Consider the following 19,583-nt stretch of genomic DNA (forward strand, 5'->3'; position numbering starts at 1 on the left):
CCACGACAAACTGGCGGTCTGGATCGGGCTGGAGTAGGATAGGGGCTGTGGAGAACCGGTGTTTGAGGTCACAGAAGGCTTTGTCCGCTGAGGCAGACAACTGAAAAGGAACCTTAGGGGAAGTGAGAACTGTGAGAGGTGAGGCAGCAAGACTAAAGTTGCGAATGAACCTACGATAGAAATTGGCAAACCCAAGAAACTGTTGTAGCTGTTTTCTGGAGGTCGGGACTGGCCACTGAGTTACAGCGGAGACTTTGCTGGGATCTGGCTTGACTGAGTTAGGAGAGATGATGAAACCAAGAAAGGAAATGGTGGACTGATGGAACTCACATTTTTGAGCCTTCACAAACAACCGGTTCTCCAACAACTGCTGAAGTACTAGACGAACGTGTCTGATATGTTCATGGAGAGATGAGGAGAAGATAAGGATATCGTCTAGGTAGACAAAAACAAACCAGTTGAGGAAATCCAGAAGGATATCATTTATCAGTGCTTGGAAAGTGGCGGGAGCGCTCGTGAGACCAAAAGGCATGACCAGATATTCAAACTGACCAAGAGGCGTGTTGAGGGCCGTCTTCCACTCATCACCCTCCCTGATCCGAACCAGGTGATAGGCATTTCTGAGGTCTAATTTGGAAAAAATCGAGGCCCCCTGCAGGGGGCTGAATGCAGAATCTAGTAGGGGGAGTGGGTACCGGTTCTGGACCGTAATAGCATTTAGCCCCCGGAAATCAATGCAGGGGTGCAGGGTTCCATTCTTCTTCCCGACACAGAAGAAGCCTGCTCCCAGTGGAGATGACGAGTGACGTATCAACCCAGCAGACAAGGAGTCCTGGATGTAGGTCTCCATAGCCTCACGTTCTGGGCGCAACACATTGAAGAGTCTACTAACTGCATACTTTGCGCCCGGAAGCAAGTCTATGGCGCAATCATAAGGATGGTGCGGGGGAAGTGACAGAGCACGATCCTTGCTGAACACCTTGGCCAGATCGTGACACTCTGTGGGGACCAAAGACAGGTCAGGAGGTGAAGTGACCTCCTCCTTGCCAACAGCACTGGGCGGAATAGAGGATCGAAGACACTCACGGTGGCAGGCCTCGCTCCACTGTGTAATAGTTCCGGTCGGCCAGTCAATCCAGGGATTGTGTTTGACCACCCAAGGATGACCTAGCACTAAAGGGGACGTGGAAGAAAAACACCAAAAATTGGATAGGTTCCCAGTGGTTCCCAGATACCACGAGAGTGACTGGTACTGTTTTGTGTGTTATGGCAGAAAGGGGAGTGCCGTCTAAAGCATAAACTGAGTGGGGTGTGTCAAGTGCCTCAACCAGGATGCAAGAATTGACTACAACCTTGCGGTCCAAAAAATTCCCTTCAGCCCCTGTGTCAATAAGTGCAGGAATAGATAATGAAAGGTCATTAAACAAAAGAGTGCCCGGGAATTGGGTGCATCTGGATTGAACCCCCGTGAATGTGATCTGGCTCATCCTTAACAGGGAGTCTAAGGATGAGCGTTGGTTTTTGGCCACATGGGACAAGAACTATGGATGTGACCTGTTGCAGTACAATATAAACATTCCCCAGCATCCAGTCTCCGCTGGCGCTCCTGTGGTGACAATTTGGCCCTGCCTAATTGCATGGGCTCGTCAGCAGGGGGAGCTGGAGGTCTGGGGATGGACACAGCAGTGGAGCTCAGGAAAGATGGGCCCGGCCCAGACCACGGAGGGATCCATGCGGCAGTACTACAGTCAGCCTTCCGACCTCTCTCTCGCCGACGCTCCCTCAACCGGTTGTCGATACGGATAGTTAAAGTGATTAAGTCGTCCAGCAATTCTGGCTCATCATGAATCGCCAGTTCGTCCTTTAAAGCCTCCGACAACCCATTAACAAAAACACTTTGCAGCGCCGCGGAGTCCCAGCCGGAGTCCCAGCCGGCCTCCGCAGCGAGAACACGGAAGTCGACTGCGTACTCCGCAGCGCTCCGCTGTTCCTGCCTCAGGGACAACAACTGCTGGGACAAGGAATGGCTGCGTTGAGGGTGATCGAAAACTAACCGAAACTCTTTGGAAAAGCGAGAAAAGGAGTGAAGCAGAGGTGAACTTGTGCTCCAGAGGGCGGTAGCCCACTTGAGAGCCTCCCCCCGGAGCAAGTTTATGACATAGCAGACCTTACTGTGATCGGTGGAATACTGTGACGGATGCTGGGAGAAAATGATTGGAACACTGCATGAGAAAAGAGGAGCATGTGTTTACATCACCGGCATATGGTTCTAGGTGACAGATAAATGGTTCTGGGACTGGATTGGGAGACGTGGAGGCCTGCAAAAGCTGAACCAGAGTGGAATCCTGGGCTGGGGGTGAAACTAAGGTGAGTTTATCTACTTTAGCTGTAAGAGAAGACAGTGCGGTGTGTGTGTGTGTGAAACCTGTTGGGTGAGGTCCTGGACCAGATCAGATAGTGCGGAAAGTTGCTGCTGTTGCTGACCCAGGAAGTCTCCCTGGGCGGACAGGACTTGTTGAAGTTGGTCTGACCCTGCGGAGTCCATGATGTTGTCCAGAGACTTCTCTTAGGATTCTGACCTGAAAACCAGGCTTAGACCCCAAAGCAGGGAGACTGAATGAAAAAAACAATAGGATTTAATGAACCAGGAAGGTGTCACAGAACTAATGCTGCATAAATAGTGAATACAGTTTTGGAGGTAGGCAGAGTGGAAACCTGACCCGTGTTGCGGTGGACTCAGGTGGTCGCAGCCCACGTAGCACTTATCGCCTTGCCTGTGTAACAAGTTAACAGTGTAATTTAACTCTTTTTTTCTTCTTCTTCTTCTTGGTGGTGGGACAAATCGCCGGTGTCCTCTAGCTCAGTCTGAGAAAATCACCCAGAGCAGACAGACACTGAAGGACTTCTTTAAAAAAAAAAAAAAAACCCTTAACAAGTAACTTCCATCATAAGGAATTAACGCATTTCCAGACGTCATCTTCCAAAAAAAAAAAAGGTGTCATGTGGTGAACAGTTTTCAGCAGCGATGATGAATTCTGGCAACAGGTCTGATTAAGCGACTTTATTTAATGTGCGTGTCGCGTGCCGACTTCTAAAGTTTTAGCTTGTGTTGCTACATTGATTTAGCTCCACGTCAACCTTCTCCATTTTTTTGTAGAAGCATTACAATGCTACATACAGGTCTGACATGTGTACTACAGCATTTTCACATGGTTTCACTGGATCTGTGAGAACAGAGATATTTCTTGAATGGAACATTTTTGTGTGGACAAGGCCTTAAAAACATGAGATGAAATTAAATTTAAATAATAAATGAGGAATTATTTTCTTGGGGGTGCTATGACGAATCTAGGGGGAGCTCTAGCGCCCCCCCCCCCCCCCCCCCCCGGTGCTGCCCATGCAGGGGAAGACTGTGGTAGTAGAAGATTCCGATACTGCAGTAACCCGAGTTACTTGTTCAGGGGAGCGCTAAGCGTCAATATAAAAGGCTGAGGGCAGTGAAGCAGTCGCAGAGGTAGAGTGAATGATAGGAGACAAGACCACAACCTGCTGTGAATAAATGTCCATCGTTTCAATTTCATCCTTTATTAAAGCTTACTGAGCGATACACTACAACCATCTGATCTCATCAGTCAACCTGCCTGCATATTTGCAATCACCATTGCAAACAACAAAAGACTCAGAGCTGATCCTTGGTGTAATCCCACTTACACATTGAATGAGTCTGTCATTCCTACTGGAATGACCGCTGTCACACCATCCTTGTACATGTCCTGCACTACCCTCACATACTTCTCTGCCACTCCAGGCTTTCTCATGCAATACCACAACTTGTTGGGAAAGTGTAGTGACACGGACCCACAACAGGGGGCGTAAATGAACGGACAATGAAAGAGTCGAATATGAACACTTTACTGTCGTGAATGAGCACAACCACAATACAGAGGAATATAAAATTTTGCAAACAGTCAATCACAAAGGTGACTTGTAGGCAGGCTCGAGGATAGAAGACGTCTGTCCTGAGAAGAACCGGAACCACACGATTTCCTCCGCCACCGAACCTGGAGAATACTGGAGCCGCCATGTCCCGAGTCCCCAGGTGGCCACCGTCTCCGAATGTCGGATCTGGTACTGCTGGCGAGGAGCAGAAACAATAAGATGTGGGTGTGTGTACACCCAGTAACAACAAAGGTGGAGATTCCACCTCCACCTCAAATCCAGAACCCTGGCACATGCAGTGTTAGCGAGTACTTATCAAAGTTTGGCGTGGGGAGCAAAGACGTCAGCCCTCCACGTACCACAAACCCAGCCTCCAGCTGCAAGCACTCACAGAACCGACTGCAAACAACACAAAAGCAAAAACTGTCTGTGAAAGATAAAACAAACGGCTGAGCAGTTTACCTTCACAGGTCGAAGATATCTCGGCAACGAGGTGGAGATGACGTCCAGGTTTTATGGAGTAGCATGATGAAGTGTAGATGGGTGACAGCTGTCATGAGATGATGAGTGACAGCTGTCACCCCCGGCTGTGTCCGTGGCGGCAGCACCCTCTCGTGCCTGAAGCCCGCACTTCAGGCAGGGCGCCCTCTGACGGTGGGCCAGCAGTACCTCCTCTTCTGGCGGCCCACAGAACACAACTCTTCTCTTGGCATCCTTTCTCTAAATCACAATGTAACTCCTTCAGCCTTATCTATACTTCATCAGTATTCTCAGAGCAAACATCTGCAGTGCTCTTTCTCAGCATGAAACCTTATTGCTGCTCACAGATTTTTTTTTTTCTAAACCTCACTTCTACTACTCTTAAATGGTAAATGGACTGCATTTATATAGTGCTTTTACATCTGCTACCATACATGGTACTCACTAGTCAGGCTGGGATTTGAACCAATCCTGTGGTCTCAAGCCCAGTGCTTTAACCACCAGACCATCACCTCCCGTACTCTTGCTCCTTCCCATAAGTTCATGCTGTGGCTGATCAGCTTTATGCCTCTGTAGTTACTGCAGCTCTGCACATCACCCTTGTTCTTAAAAATAGGAGCCAGCACACTTCATCTCCACTCCTCAGGCATCCTCTCACTTTCCAAGATTTTATTAAACTATCTGGTTAGAACATCCACTGCCATCTCTCCAAGACATTTCCATGCCTCCACTGGAATGTCATCTGGACCAACTGCCTTTTCCACTCTTCATAGCTGCCCTCACTTCCACCTTACTAATCTATTGTACTTCCTGATTTACTCTCATCACATCATCCAGCCTTTTTTCTCTCATTTTCTTCATTCATTAGTTCCTCAAAATAGTCCCTCCAGCTTCTCAACACACTCTCCTCACTTGTCAGCACTTTACCATCTGCATCTTTTACCACCCCAACCTGTTGCATTTGTTTCAGCTCTGCCTTTGTCTGGCCACTCCGTACAAGTCCTTTTCTCCTCTTACTATTCAAGTTCTTGAACAGCTTGCAATATGCCTTTTCCTTAGCTTTTGCCACTTTTTTTTTTTTTTTTTTGCCTTACGCATAATGTCCTTGTACTCCTGTCTACTTTCATCTCTCCGACTATCCCAATGCTTTTTTGCCAACCTCTTTCTCCTTATGCTTTCCTGGACATCTTCATTCCACCAAGTCTCCTCGTCTTCTTTGCGCTGTCCAGATGTCACACCCAGTACCTTCCTAGCTGTCTCCCACACATCTGCAGTACTTTTCCAGTTGTCCAAAATTGCTTTGCCTACATCCTGTGTCTCTCCCTTACTTGCTCACTGAATTGCACGTCTTCCTCCTTCAGCTTCTACCCTGAGCTCACCCTTCTTCACCTCTAGTCATCCTACAGACTATCCTATGCTGTCTACTCTCTTGCCACCACCTTACACTCTCCAATTTCTTTTAGCTTGCATCTCCTATAAAGAATGTAGCCCACCTGTGTGCAGCTTCCTCCACTCTTATGACACCCTGTGCTCCTCCCTTTTCTTAAAGTAGGTGTTCACCACAGCCATTTCAATCCTTTTTGCAAAATCAACTACCATCTGCCCTTCCACATTCCTGTCCTTAATACCATATCTACACATTACTTCCTCATCACCTGTTCCCTTCACCAACATGCCCACTGAAGTTTGCTTCTATCACCACTCTCATGCTTGGGCATTCTCCACCACCTCATTTAATTCACTCCAGAAATCCTTCTCCATCTTGCAGCCTACCTGTGGGGGATATGCACTGATGATATTCATCACCCCTTCAATTTCTGTCATCACATTCCTCACCACCGCTTAACCGCCAACACACTCATAACATACATCTCCTTTAAAATGACCCCAATACCATTTCTCTTACTATCCTTACCATGATACAACTTGAACACGCTGCCTATGCTCCTGGTCTTATTTCCACTTGATCTCTTGCACAAACTACACTCAACAAAAATATAAACGCAACACTTTTGGTTTTGCTCCCATTTTGTATGAGATGAACTCAAAGATCTAAAACTTTTTCCACATACGCAATATCACCATTTCCCTCAAATATTGTTCACAAACCAGTCTAAATCTGTGATAGTGAGCACTTCTCCTTTGCTGAGATAATCCATCCCACCTCACAGGTGTGCCATATCAAGATGCTGATTAGACACCATGATTAGTGCACAGGTGTGCCTTAGACTGCCCACAATAAAAGGCCACTCTGAAAGGTGCAGTTTTGTTTTATTGGGGGGGGGGGGGATACCAGTCAGTATCTGGTGTGACCATCATTTGCCTCATGCAGTGCAACACATCTCCTTCGCATAGAGTTGATCAGGTTGTCAATTGTGGCCTGTGGAATGTTGGTCCACTCCTTTTCAATGGCTGTGCGAAGTTGCTGGATATTGGCAGGAACTGGTGCACGCTGTCGTATATGCCGGTCCAGAGCATCCCAAACATGCTCAATGGGTGACATGTCCGGTGAGTATGCCGGCCATGCAAGAACTGGGACATTTTCAGCTTCCAAGAATTGTGTACAGATCCTTGCAACATGGGGCCGTGCATTATCCTGCTGCAACATGAGGTGATGATCTGGATGTTGGCACAACAATGGGCCTCAGGATCTCGTCACGGTATCTCTGTGCATTCAAAATGCCATCAATAAATGCACCTGTGTTCTTCGTCCATAACAGACGCCTGCCCATACCATAACCCCACCGCCACCATGGGCCACTCGATCCACAACATTGACATCAGAAAACCGCTCACCCACACAATGCCACACACGCTGTCTGCCATCTGCTCTGGACAGTGCGAACGGGATTCATCCGTGAAGAGAACACTCTCCACGTGCCAAACGCCAGCGAATGTGAGCATATGCCACTCAAGTCGGTACGACGACGAACTGGAGTCAGGTCGAGACCCCGATGAGGACGATGAGCATGCAGATGAGCTTCCCTGAGACGGTTTCTGACAGTTTGTGCATAAATTCTTTGGTTATGCAAACCGATTGTTTCAGCAGTTGTCCGAGTGGCTGGTCTCAGACGATCTTGGAGGTGAACATGCAGGATGTGGAGGTCCTGGGCTGGTGTGGTTACACGTGGTCTGCAGTTGTGAGGCTGGTTGGATGTACTGCCAAATTCTCTGAAACACCTTTGGAGACGGCTTATGGTAGAGAATGAACATTCAATACACGAGCAACAGCTCTGGTTGACATTCCTGCTGTCAGCATGCCAATTGCACGCTCCCTCAAATCTTGCGACATCTGTGGCATTGTGCTGTGTGATAAAACTGCACCTTTCAGAGTGGCCTTTTATTGTGGGCAGTCTATGGCACACCTGTGCACTAATCATGGTGTCTAATCAGCATCTTGATATGGCACACCTGTGAGGTGGGATGGATTATCTCAGCAAAGGAGAAGTGCTCACTATCACAGATTTAGACTGGTTTGTGAACAATATTTGAGGGAAATGGTGATATCGTGTATGTGGAAAAAGTTTTAGATCTTTGAGTTCATCTCATACAAAATGGGAGCAAAACCAAAAGTGTTGTGTTTATATTTTTGTTGAGTGTATGTCTACCTTTCTCCTCTCCATCATAGCAGCCAGCTCTCTCCCTTTACCAATCATATTGCCAACATTCAAAGTTCTGACCCTTACTTCCACCATTCTAGTTGTTTTCTTCTCCTGCAATCTCTGGACACGTTTTTGTCCTCTTCTACTTTTTTGCCCAGCAGTAGCCCAATTTCCACCAGAACCCTGTTGGGCAACATTTTTAGCAACTGGTGGTGGTCGTTAACCCAGGCCTGGACCGATCTGGTATGGAAGTTTGAATTATAATCTGCATCTTTAATTTTGGCGTGTTTTACACTGGATGCCCTTCCTGACGCAAACCTCATTCATCTGGGCTTGGGACCAGCCCTCAGAATGTACTGGCTGCACACCCCATGTGGCCGAGTTACAAAAAAATCTCAAATGTGTTGAAAAGGAATGGCTCAAGTTAATCAAGGACACATTTGTTTGATTTTAAACAAGTTTTATTAGTCAGTTCAGCAACACGTCTGCAATTTAGCTGTTTTGACACAAAGCCCCACCACCTTTAGTTAAAAATCCTTCACACAAAAGTTGTACAAATCATATTAATCACATGATGGAATGGTAAATTACAACAATCCTTTTTCAATTTACTTATACAGAGGAAAAAATGTCAGTTAATGAGAAAATTAAACAAAACCTACACCAGAGATTAGGAGCATCTATGAAACGGCTAATCTTTCCAATGTCGAGACAAATAAAGTAACCTCAATGTCAAATTTAAAAGCGCAAGATAACATAAATGGGGTACACAAAATTGGAGAAAGGCACATCTGGCAAGAGTGTTGCAGATTGAGAAGAGTCCTTTAGTGTTGACATACAAGTGTCATAATATGCTCAATATTGTTTAATATATTCAACATTAATGGACAATCTTAATCTCTATCAACCATTTACCATCTTCCTGTGCGTAATTTTTTCTTGTGTTTACAGTCTCATTCTCATGAAAACAACCTTTAAATATAATACACACTATCTACATGTACTGTTAAAATACAATATAATAAAGATTATGAGAAAGCAGCACTGACATTTAGCCCCATTAGGCGAGTCTGTTAAGAGATGTAAGTTTTGATCTTCTGTTTTATGATGGCACAGCAGATTGGACACTTCATCAGTAACTCTGAACACTCACTGCATGTGGCCAGATGGCCACAGGGGATGAAGACCATACAAGAATCTCTGTCCATGCATACTTTGCACTGTTTCTCCATTTGCAGTTTGCGTAGTTGTTCAGTTGGATCTTTATCTGAGAGGAGAGGAAAAAAGTTTGCACATCTTCAAAAAAAAAAAAAAAAACATTTAGTGATTTTTTTTATTATTATTATTTTGTATCAGCATATTTGTTTCTACAGTGCCATGGCTGACTGTAGCACACCTGGACAGACAGTGTGCAAAACTGGTTTCAAGTTTTCTTAGGAAAGTGTTGTTCTCCCTCTCGCTCTTTTCACTCACACACACACACAACTGGGAACACCTTGGGGTTTTTACACTTTTAATATATAAATCAAGTTTTTTTTTTTTTTAAATATTGAAGTTTCTAAAAAAAATCTCTACGACATGATATAAATAATCATAATACTAAAGCCAAAATTATTGCGAGGATCACTATGGGCACCATTCTGTATAACTAAATAATTTTACTGCCATTTTTCTGAAAGGGCAGGGGTGGTGGCCAGGCACTTAGTGTTTCAAAAGTGGAAGGTGCCTGGTTCAAGGTCACCCCTGCCCATTCTCCATGTAATGCGGAGTTATTTCAGGAAGGGCATCCAGTGCAAAATATACCAAATCAACATGTAGTCCATGAGCCAGTCATGAATTTTGACCTAATCGGTACCACTTAGGGGGAAAATAAATATTTGACCCCCTGTCAGTTTTGCAGGTTTTCCCACCCACAAAGAATGGAGAGGTCTGTAATATTTATCGTAGGTACACTTCAGCTGTGAGAGACAGAATCTTAAAAAAAAAAAAAAAAATCCAGTAAATCACATTGTATGATTTTTAAATAATTAATTTGAATTTTATTACATAAAATAAGTATAGAGCTTAACAATTGGTACGGAAACATTTGTCTGCCATTACAGACGTCAGACGTTTCCTGTACTTCTTGACCAAGTTTTCACACATTGCAACAGGGATTTTGGTCCACTGCTCCATATAGATCTTCTCCAAATCTTTGAGGTTTGGAGTTTCAGCTCCCTCCAAAGATTTTCTATTGAGTTCAGGTCTGGAGACTGGCCAGGCCACTCCAGGACCTTGAAATGCTTCTTACGGAGCCCCTCCTTAGTTGCCCTGGCTGTGTGTTTGGGGTCATTGTCATGCTGGAATACCCAGCCACGACCCATCTTCAATGTTCTTACTGAGAGAAGGAGATTGTTTGCCAAAACCTCACAATACACAACCCCATCCATCCTCCCTTCAATACGGTGCAGTCGTCCTGTCCCCTTTGCAGAAGAGCACCCCCGGAGTATGATGTTTCCACCCCCATGCTTCACGGTTGGGATGGTTTTCTTGGGGTTGTTCTCATCCTCTAAACATGGTAAGTGGAGTTGATTCCAAAAAGCTCTATTTTGATCTCATCTGACCACATGACCTTCTCCCATGCCTCCTCTGGATCATCCAAATGGTCACTGGTGAACTTCAAATGGGCCTGGACATGTGCTGGCTTGAGCAGGGGTACCTTGCTGCCCTGCAGGATTTTAAACCATGACAGCATCATGTGTTACTAATGTAATCTTTGTGACTGTGGTCCCAGCTCTCTTCAGGTCATTGACCAGGTCCTCCTGTGTATTTCTGAGCTTTCTCAGAATCATTCTTACCCCACAAAGTGAGATCTTGCATGGAATCCCAGACCAAGGCAGATTGACAGTCATCTTGTGTTTCTTCCACTTTCTAATAAATAATTGTAACAGCTGCTGTCTTCTACCAAGCTGCTTGCCTGTTGTCCTGTAGTCCATCCCAGCCTTGTGCAGGTCTATAGTTTTGTCCCTGGTGTCCTTAGACAGCTCTTTGGTCTTGGCTATGGTGGGCAGGTTGGAGTGTGATTGAGTGTGTGCACAGGTGTCTTTTATACAGGTAACAAGTTCAAAAAACAGTTGCAGTTAATACAGGTAAAGAGTGCAGAATAAGAGGGATTCTTAAAGAAAAACTAAGGTCTGTGAGAGACAGAATTCTTGCTGGTTGGTAGGGGATCAAATACTTATTTTATCAAATTAATTATTTAAAAATCATACAATGTGATCTGGATTTTTTTTTTTTAATTCTGTCTCTCACAGTTGAAGTGTATCTACGATAAAAATTACACAGTTCTCCATTTTTTGTAAGTGGGCAAACCTTCAAAACTGACAGGGGGTCAAATACTTATTTCCCCCCTGTAGAATCCAGCCTCAGTGTATCATGGCCTACACAAAAATGTATGATAGCCATCACAGGGTGGTAGCTGAAGCCAGGTAGGGGTCAGTGAAGAATTACACAAAGGTCAAACTTTTAAAATGCTCCAATCATGTTGAAAACTATATCACATTGTTTGTCTGATCTTAATTTCAAAATGGTATAGTTTGGACGATCTATGATGGAATGTTCTGGAGTTATGGGGTAAAAACAGCAAAAATGGTGACAAAGGTCAATTTCAGTTTGTACAGGGGTCAAAAATTAAAGTTGCTCCAATTTCATCACAAATGATGCAAATTATTGGTTGAAATAAAAGGATCAATACATGTAATAGTTTTGACTGTGCTGAATGCTTTGTCTCCAAAGTAAAGGTCAAACAAGGTCAACATCCATTGAATTCTATGACATGTGACAAATGTTACCCTGTAACATGATAACTAAGCATGACAGATGGTGCAAACTATTCCTTTTTTGAACCCTATAAACCCTCTGGGGTCCGAAGGCATTTTTTTGGACAGTTCACTCGCCTGGCATAAATGTTTTATTACTGCTGTTAACAGCTCACCCTGCATCCCATAATCAAGTTTTATGTCTCTGTTTTCAGGACAACCTGTACTTTCAAAATATATATGCTATAACTGTGTTTATGTATAAGTGTAATAACGTTTTATAATCAGAAATAAGAAAGGACATTTTAACTTTATGGTATGTTTAATTTTTGTGAATCTTTCATTTTACTGTAAAGCACTCTAGACACTGTGTGGCTGCTGTAAAGCCCTTTATAAATAAATGTTGATTGATTGAAATTGGCCACTTAATGCACCACTCAGATTTGCGTCACCTGTGACCAGTGATGTCGGTAACGCGTTACTTAGTAACGCGTTACTCTAATCTGACCACTTTTTTTTAGTAACGAGTAATGTAACGCGTTAATCTTTCCAAATCAGTAATCAGATTAAAGTTACTTCTCCATGTCACTGTGCGTTACTATTATTTTTCATTGTGGGTCGATAACAGCATTAAACTTGGTCCGTGGGCAGGAGGTCGGGGTTCGACTGAACTGCCCACTTGAGCTGTGAGCTTTTAATCCGCGGTTTTTTGCAGCTGCTCGACTCGTCCTCACCTCTTAAAGCACGTGATCAGCACACCTGCACTGAGCTTTACAAAGACATTTTTATACTTTTTTCTCTCCTTTATTTAGAATTCTGAGCTGAGCCGCTCTGTATCTGGTCGTTAAAAACAGCTGATCCTCCGCGACGCGTCAACAATTAACACTATTTTCCACTCAAATGCACCTAAACTCTCTTTCTGAGGACCACATGATGTGAAAACGCAATAAAACTTTCTTACCTGTAAATCTGGTCATGTTTTCTGCATAAATAAATGTTATCCATTCTTTGTGCTCAAACGCCAAAGCAGGGGCGAATCTAGATGGAATGGGGGCGTGGGGCAAGGATGTGCCCCCCACAACACCCCTAGATTAAAGGTGCAATTTTGAAGCCGTTTTTTACTACAACTAATATTGCTTAAAATAATAATAATTTCGACAAGTAAAATGTTTAGAGAGAATTTAAATGTTAGAAAAATGTTAGAATTTAATAGTTACCTTTATAAACAATGTAGGCTCGAAATTGCAAGTTTTACTGTTACAGTGCTGTCAACAGTTAAATATGAGGTCAAGAAAGATGTCTTTATTTTACTTTTTATAAAACAAGTATTTATTTTCATTGAAGTCAAGAAAGGGTGACTATAAAGTGGTTTTGGCAAAAACAGTATTGGTCCTGTTGAGGTGGCAGAGGGTTGTTGTCGGCAGCTGGGAAAGTACTAAAAAGTAACTAGTAATCTAACTTAGTTACTTTTACAATTGAGTAATCAGTAAAGTAACTAAGTTACTTTTTCAAAGTAACTGTGGCAACACTGCCTGTGACAACATCAAAATTGAATGAGAATTGGCGATATCCTTTAAATCACAGGCAGAATATTCACGCAAGTGTGAAAATAACAGACAAAATTAAGAATATCTTATTCTAGGCCATGTTCCAACCCATTTATTTCTCTGAACCAAATTTATTTGACTTTTGTTGGGATCAAGTTGCCATCGCCAGTGTCCCTGCCCATTCTAATACACAAGCAGAACCATTTTACTGAAAAAAAAGCATGAAGGACCTAAATGACATACTAAGATGGTGAGGAGCTTTGCTCATTAATGTCGGTGACATGAAACATATTTTCATGAATACCTTTAATAAACCCATATGTATGTAACACTGAGGCCTACAATAGTTTATCATTAACAAATCGTGTCAGTCTATTTAAATACCTTCATCTCGAGACCTTCATACACCCAAGCAATTTTGAATTATGTGTATCACATACAATAGACCGGTTATATTTACGTCAACCTTTAGGGGAGGTGATGGTCTTGTGGTTAAGGCGTTGGGCTTGAGACCAGAAGATCTTCTGTTCAAATCCCAGCCTAAGTGGAAAAATCACTAAGGGCCCGTGGGCAAGGTCTTTAATCCCCTATTGCTCCCGGTGTGTAGTGAGCACCTTGTATGGCAGCACCCTCACATCGGGATGAATGTAAGGCATTATTTGTAAATAATTTAACCTATGTCAATGTTAGGTCCAAGGTTTTGCCTCAATTATATTATTATTGATGAAAATGAAGTCCAACAGGCAGCACGTTGGATTAGCGGTTAGCACTGTTGCCTCACACCTTAAGGTCGTGGGATCGCTTACCACCTGGGGTCTTTCTGTGAGGAGTTTGCATGTTCCGCATTTTGTTACTTTTTACCCCATTTTTTGTGATTATTAGGCTCCATTTCGATCCAGTTTGCGCTCTTGTTCCCCTCGTAAAGTGTGGCATTTCTTCCACGCAGCTGGATGCCTGTTTTAGATCCTGGAATAAGTGTATTGTGTGGTTGCGTTTTGTTGCAGTGGGCTTCGGACAAACGTTGCAGCATGCAGTCATGTGTTCCACGTCTGTTGCAGCAATCCCAAACCAAAAATCAAAGTCACTCTTCATTAGCAGTTAGCCATGTTTATTATTGTGTGAAGGAAACGGGACGGGGAGAGGGGAGATACGGAAGGTCCTGGGGACAAAAAGGTGTGCTTCCGCAAGAGGAGAAATAACTCAATTTTTTTTTTTTTTTAAATCATTTGCAAAAAAAACAAACAAAAAAAAAAAAAAACGAATTAATCGATAAATCGCCCAGGCATAGCTTTGAGCATCTGACACAGATGGAAAAGCGCTATATAAATGTAGCCCATTTAAAAGTGAAATACTGTTTTCATGTTGTCATTATGGGGTGTTGTGAGTAGAATTGAGGGAAAAAATGAATTTACTCTTTTTGGAAGAAGGGCGCAACAAAAAATGTGGCAAAAGTGAAGCTCTGTGCATACTTTATGAATGCACTGTAGGTGGCCCTGCGAAAGACTGGTGTTCTGTCCAGGGTGAATCTTACTTCAGGCCAATTGGCTGCTGGGATAGGCTCCAGCCCCATCATGGCCCTTTATTGGGGTAAGCGGGTATATAAAATGAAAGTAGTCCACGACAGTGAGTGATTTGGAAATGTTAATGGATTCCATTTTCTGACTTGCCTGGCTATAAAAAGTCTCAATTCAATTTTTTCAATTTATTTCATTTATATAGTACCAAATCACAACAAAGTTGCCTCAAAGTGCTTCACACAAGTAAGGTCTAACCTTACCAACCCCCAGAGCAACCACACAGGCAACAGTGGTAAGGAAAACCTCCCACTGATTATTTGAGGAAGAAACCACAAGCAGACCAGACTCAAAGGGAAGACCCTCTGCCTGGGCCATGATACAGACAATTGACAATATGAATATACAGGAAATTTTGGGAGTCCATGCTGGTGCACAGGATGGGAGACCTGCAGAAGAAGACACCCACTCCCACCTCTGGATGGAGCTGCACCTCAAACAGAGCGAAAAAACAGAATCAGGTGGCACAGAGACAACAAATACAGTATAATTTATCAGCATTAAGCAACAAGAAAAAAAGAAGAAATACTAAGGTGATCACCTCCCACGAGCCCTAAGCATCACCAAAAGACCCAGAATTTAGATAAAGTTGAGGCTGCGGACCACTCCGTTTACTAATAAAATGAATTTAAAAGGACAGAAAGCATAGTAACTTACTATGCCAGTATGCTAGCCATATGAAAAGGAAAATATGTGCATCTTAAGTCTGGACTTGAAAGTCTCTACAGAATCTGTTTTATTGATGCAGGATGATCTTTCCACAGAACAGGTGCATGGTAAGAGAAAGCTCTGTGACCTGCAGACTTTTTAATTCATCCTACGGACACAAAGTAGTCCTGCACCCTGAGAACGCAAAGCCCGGGCCGGTCAATAGGGTTTAATTAGGTCAGCTAAGTAGGAAGGTGCTAGTCCGTGAATAATTTTATAGGTTAGTAGGAGAACCTTAAAATCTGATCTCACTGGGACAGGAAGCCAGTGACGAGACGCCAAAATGGGTGTAATGTGGTCAACTTTCTGTTTCCTGTCAAAAGACTGTCAGCAGCATTTTGAACAAGTTGGAGACCCCTAATGCCAGACTGTAGTAAACCAGAAAATAGAACACCGCAGTAGTCCAATCTAGAAGAAACAAATGCATGAATCAGGGTCTCAGCATCAGCCATAGACAGGATGGGAAAGATCTTTGCTATATTTCGCAGGTGGAAGAAGGCAGTCCTCGTAATATCGCTAATGTGGAGGTCAAAGGACAATGTAGGATCAAAAATTACTCCAAGGTTCCTCACTTTGTCAGTGTGATGTATGACACACAAGCCTAGGCTAAGCGTTAGCTGTTAACACTGGTGCCGATATCTCACTGGACCAAGAACCATCATTTCAGTCTTGTCAGAGTTTAAAAGTAGGAAACTGCTTGACATCCAGCTTTTCACTGATGCAAGGCAGCCTTTTTTTTTTTTTAACCGTTTACCATTCCTACAAGTCTAATACTTCTGCTACTTTTTCAGTGTAACTGTTGTGAATTTTAACTCATTTATTTATGTCTGTGTGAATCCTGTGTGAGCCTTAGGAGTTGTTAGCTTATGCATTATTGGTTAGCTCGTGCTTGCTTGGTTATACTCTTGAATTTCCTAGTGCACAAAGTACACTACTTTACACACTGTAAATCCTGCGTGAAGTTGGAAAATAGGGTGGCTCTCTTAGAGAGCCCTGTTCGTAAGTTAGAGCAGCTTCTTAGCTCAGTGGAGTCAGATGTTATGGGCACTCTAGATGAGGTTAGTGTTGGGTCGGCTAGCATGTCCATTAGCATCAGCCTAGAAACGCCGGCTGTGGAGGACGGCTTTCAGACTGTGGCTAGGCGGAGGAAGCCCTGTGCCCGGTTGTGGTACTCCGATGTGAATTCTCTGAGCCCATGAGTGACTTCCACTCCTGTCTCCAGGCCAGGCGAAATGCCGGACTTTAGTGATAGGGGATTCTATCACACCCAAAGTCAGGTGACAGACACCAGCTGACGTTAATTGTAATCTTGGGGCAAGAGCTCCCAACACTGCATCCCATCTTAAGGTGTTGACGCTGCAGAAAGGAAGACAGACTAAGGAACATGACATGATATAGGATGAAGCACTCAGAGGTTACAAAAATGGACAGAGAGGACTTGTGACCTTGCCAGAAAGATGTGTCGGCATCAATTAATAGTCTCTGGTCCCCTCCCTTCCCGGGGTACTGATGAGGCGTTTAGCAGGCTGACATCGTTAAATAGGTGGCTGCCGCAATTTTGTAGACAGCCAGGCTTTACCTTTATTGAAATCCGGCCTTCGTTCTCAGGCCGCTGTGGCTTGCTGATGCCGGACGGCCTCCACCCTACTGGGGAAGGCGCCGCCATCTTATCTGCGAACATCTAGCTAGAGCTCTACAGGGAGGGTAACATTAGGAATTTATAACCCCAATTCCAATGAAGTTGGGACATTGTGTGAAATGTAAATAAAAACAGAATACAATGATTTGCAAATCCTCTTCAACCTATATTCAATTGAATACACCACAAAGACAAGATATTTCATGTTTAAACTGATAGACTTTTTTGTTTTTGTACAAATATTTGCTTATTTTGAGCTGGGACCAAAGATGGGGAAAGTTGATGAATGCTCAAAGAATACCTGTTTGGAACATTCCACAGGTGAACAGGTTAACTGGAAACAGATGAGTGTCATGACTGGGTATGAAAGGAGCATCCCCAAAAGGCTCAGCAATTCACAAGCAAAGATGGGGCGAGGATCACCACTTTGTGAACAACTGCGTGAAAAAAAATAGTCCAACAGTTTAAGAACAATGTTTCTCAACATTAAATTGCAAGGAATTTAGGGATTCCATCATCTAAAGTCCATAATATAATTAGAAGATTCAGAGAATCTGGAAAACTTTCTACAAATAAGCGGCAAGGCCAAAAACCAACATTGAATGCCCGTGACCTTGGATCCCTCAGTCGGCACTGCATTAAAAACCAACATAATTGTGTAAAGGATCTTACCACGTGGGCTCAGGAACACTTTAGAAAACCACTGTCAATTAACACAGTTTGTCACTACAAACTACTACTAACTAAAACTCTACCATGAAAAGCGAAAGCCATACATCAACAACATCCAGAATCACTGCCGCCTTCACTGAGCCCGAGCTCATTTGAAATGGACAGACGTCTATAATGGCACCATCAATGCTGAAAGGTATATCCAGATTTTGGAGCAACACATGCTGCCCTCCAAGCAACATCTTTTTCAGGGATGTCCCTGCTTATTTCAGCAAAACAATGCCAAGCCACATTCTGCATGTGTTACAACAGCGAGGATTTATAGTAAAAGAGTGCGGGTACTAGACTGGCCTGCCTGCAGTCCAGACCTGTCGTCCATTGAAAATGTGTGGCACATTATGAAATGCAAAATACAACAACGGAGACGCCGGGCTGTTGAACAACTGAAGTCATACATCAAGCAAGAATGGGCAAGAATTCCACCTACAAAGCTTCAACAATTAGTGTCCTCAGTTCCCAAACGCTTGAGTGTTGTTCGAAGGAAAGGTGATGTAACACAGTAGTAAACATACCACTGTCCCAGCTTTTTTGAAACGTGTTGCAGGCATCCATTTCAAAATAAGCAAATATTTGCACAAAAACAATAAAGTTTATCAGTTTGAACATTAAATATCTTGTCTTTGTGGTGTATTCAATTGAATATAGGTTGAAGACGATTTGCAAATCATTGTATTCTGTTTTTAATTTACATTTTACACAACATCCCAACTTCATTGGAACTGGGGTTGTACAGCAGGCGATTAGAGACCCTGCAAGGCTTATGACAAATGTGGATGTGGAATCCATTAGCTTAGTGGGGAAATTAGTGCAGAAAATCCACTATGGTGATAGTGCAGTTTATCTGCCAGGGAGGGAAATTCAACAAGTTGGAAGAAGAACAACCTTATATATCACTACGGTGATGCATCAACTCCTCAACTAAGACTGAACTCGAAGCTCGACTGCCTGATGTCTTAGCTTCACATTTGGCAAATACCCAAATCAGTAGACAGTCTTGTGGATAGTTTAAACCCAGTGCTAAAAACTACACTCTACATGACTGCGCCACCTTTTTTAAAAACGTGCTCCCCCAAAACACAGTCACCTTGGTTCAATGATTACCTGCGTGACCTCAAGCATAAGGCTCGAGAGGTCTAGAACGGAAATGGCGTCGTTCAAAATTATAAGCATTCCACCTCGCGTGGCATGATGCTATCTTACACTATAAGAATGCATTACTGGCTCCAAAGAGGACCCATTACTCTGATTTGATCAACAAAAACAAGCAGAACTCAAAGTTCTTGTTTGACACAGTGGCAACACTTATTCATGGACAAGCACCTGTAGTTCGCTCTCCTTTTACAGCACAAGATTTCCTGGATTACTTCGGGAAGATAATAGAAGACATTAGATTAAACATATCCCAGCATGCCTTAACCCAGCCACTACACCCTACTATTGAGGTGGGCGCCATTACTGAGGTATTACCTAGATTTACAGAATTTGAGTGTGTCTCTCTCAGCATGCTGACGAAACTCGTAACATCAACAAAAAGCACAACCTGTTTATTTGATCCTATACCAACA

At 43.4% G+C, this 19,583-nt stretch overlaps 1 protein-coding gene across 3 annotated transcripts in view; it reads right to left on the bottom strand.

The window, feature by feature from the left end:
• Positions 1-8,464: 8,464 nt before the first annotated feature.
• xiap (X-linked inhibitor of apoptosis) overlaps positions 8,465-19,583 on the bottom strand; it is a 39,592-nt gene continuing 28,473 nt past the window's right edge. For 2 of the 3 annotated variants that reach the window (XM_034181468.1, XM_034181470.1), the window contains one exon: positions 8,465-9,288. In XM_034181468.1, the coding sequence (XP_034037359.1) occupies positions 9,095-9,288 (194 nt within the window). In that variant the 3' untranslated portion in view covers positions 8,465-9,094. Of the gene's footprint in view, positions 9,318-19,583 lie in introns of all 3 variants that reach the window. The other variant, XM_034181471.1, reaches the window with a different exon arrangement.

This window comes from Thalassophryne amazonica, chromosome 11 (assembly GCF_902500255.1).
Source record: "Thalassophryne amazonica chromosome 11, fThaAma1.1, whole genome shotgun sequence".
Taxonomy (NCBI): domain Eukaryota; kingdom Metazoa; phylum Chordata; class Actinopteri; order Batrachoidiformes; family Batrachoididae; genus Thalassophryne; species Thalassophryne amazonica.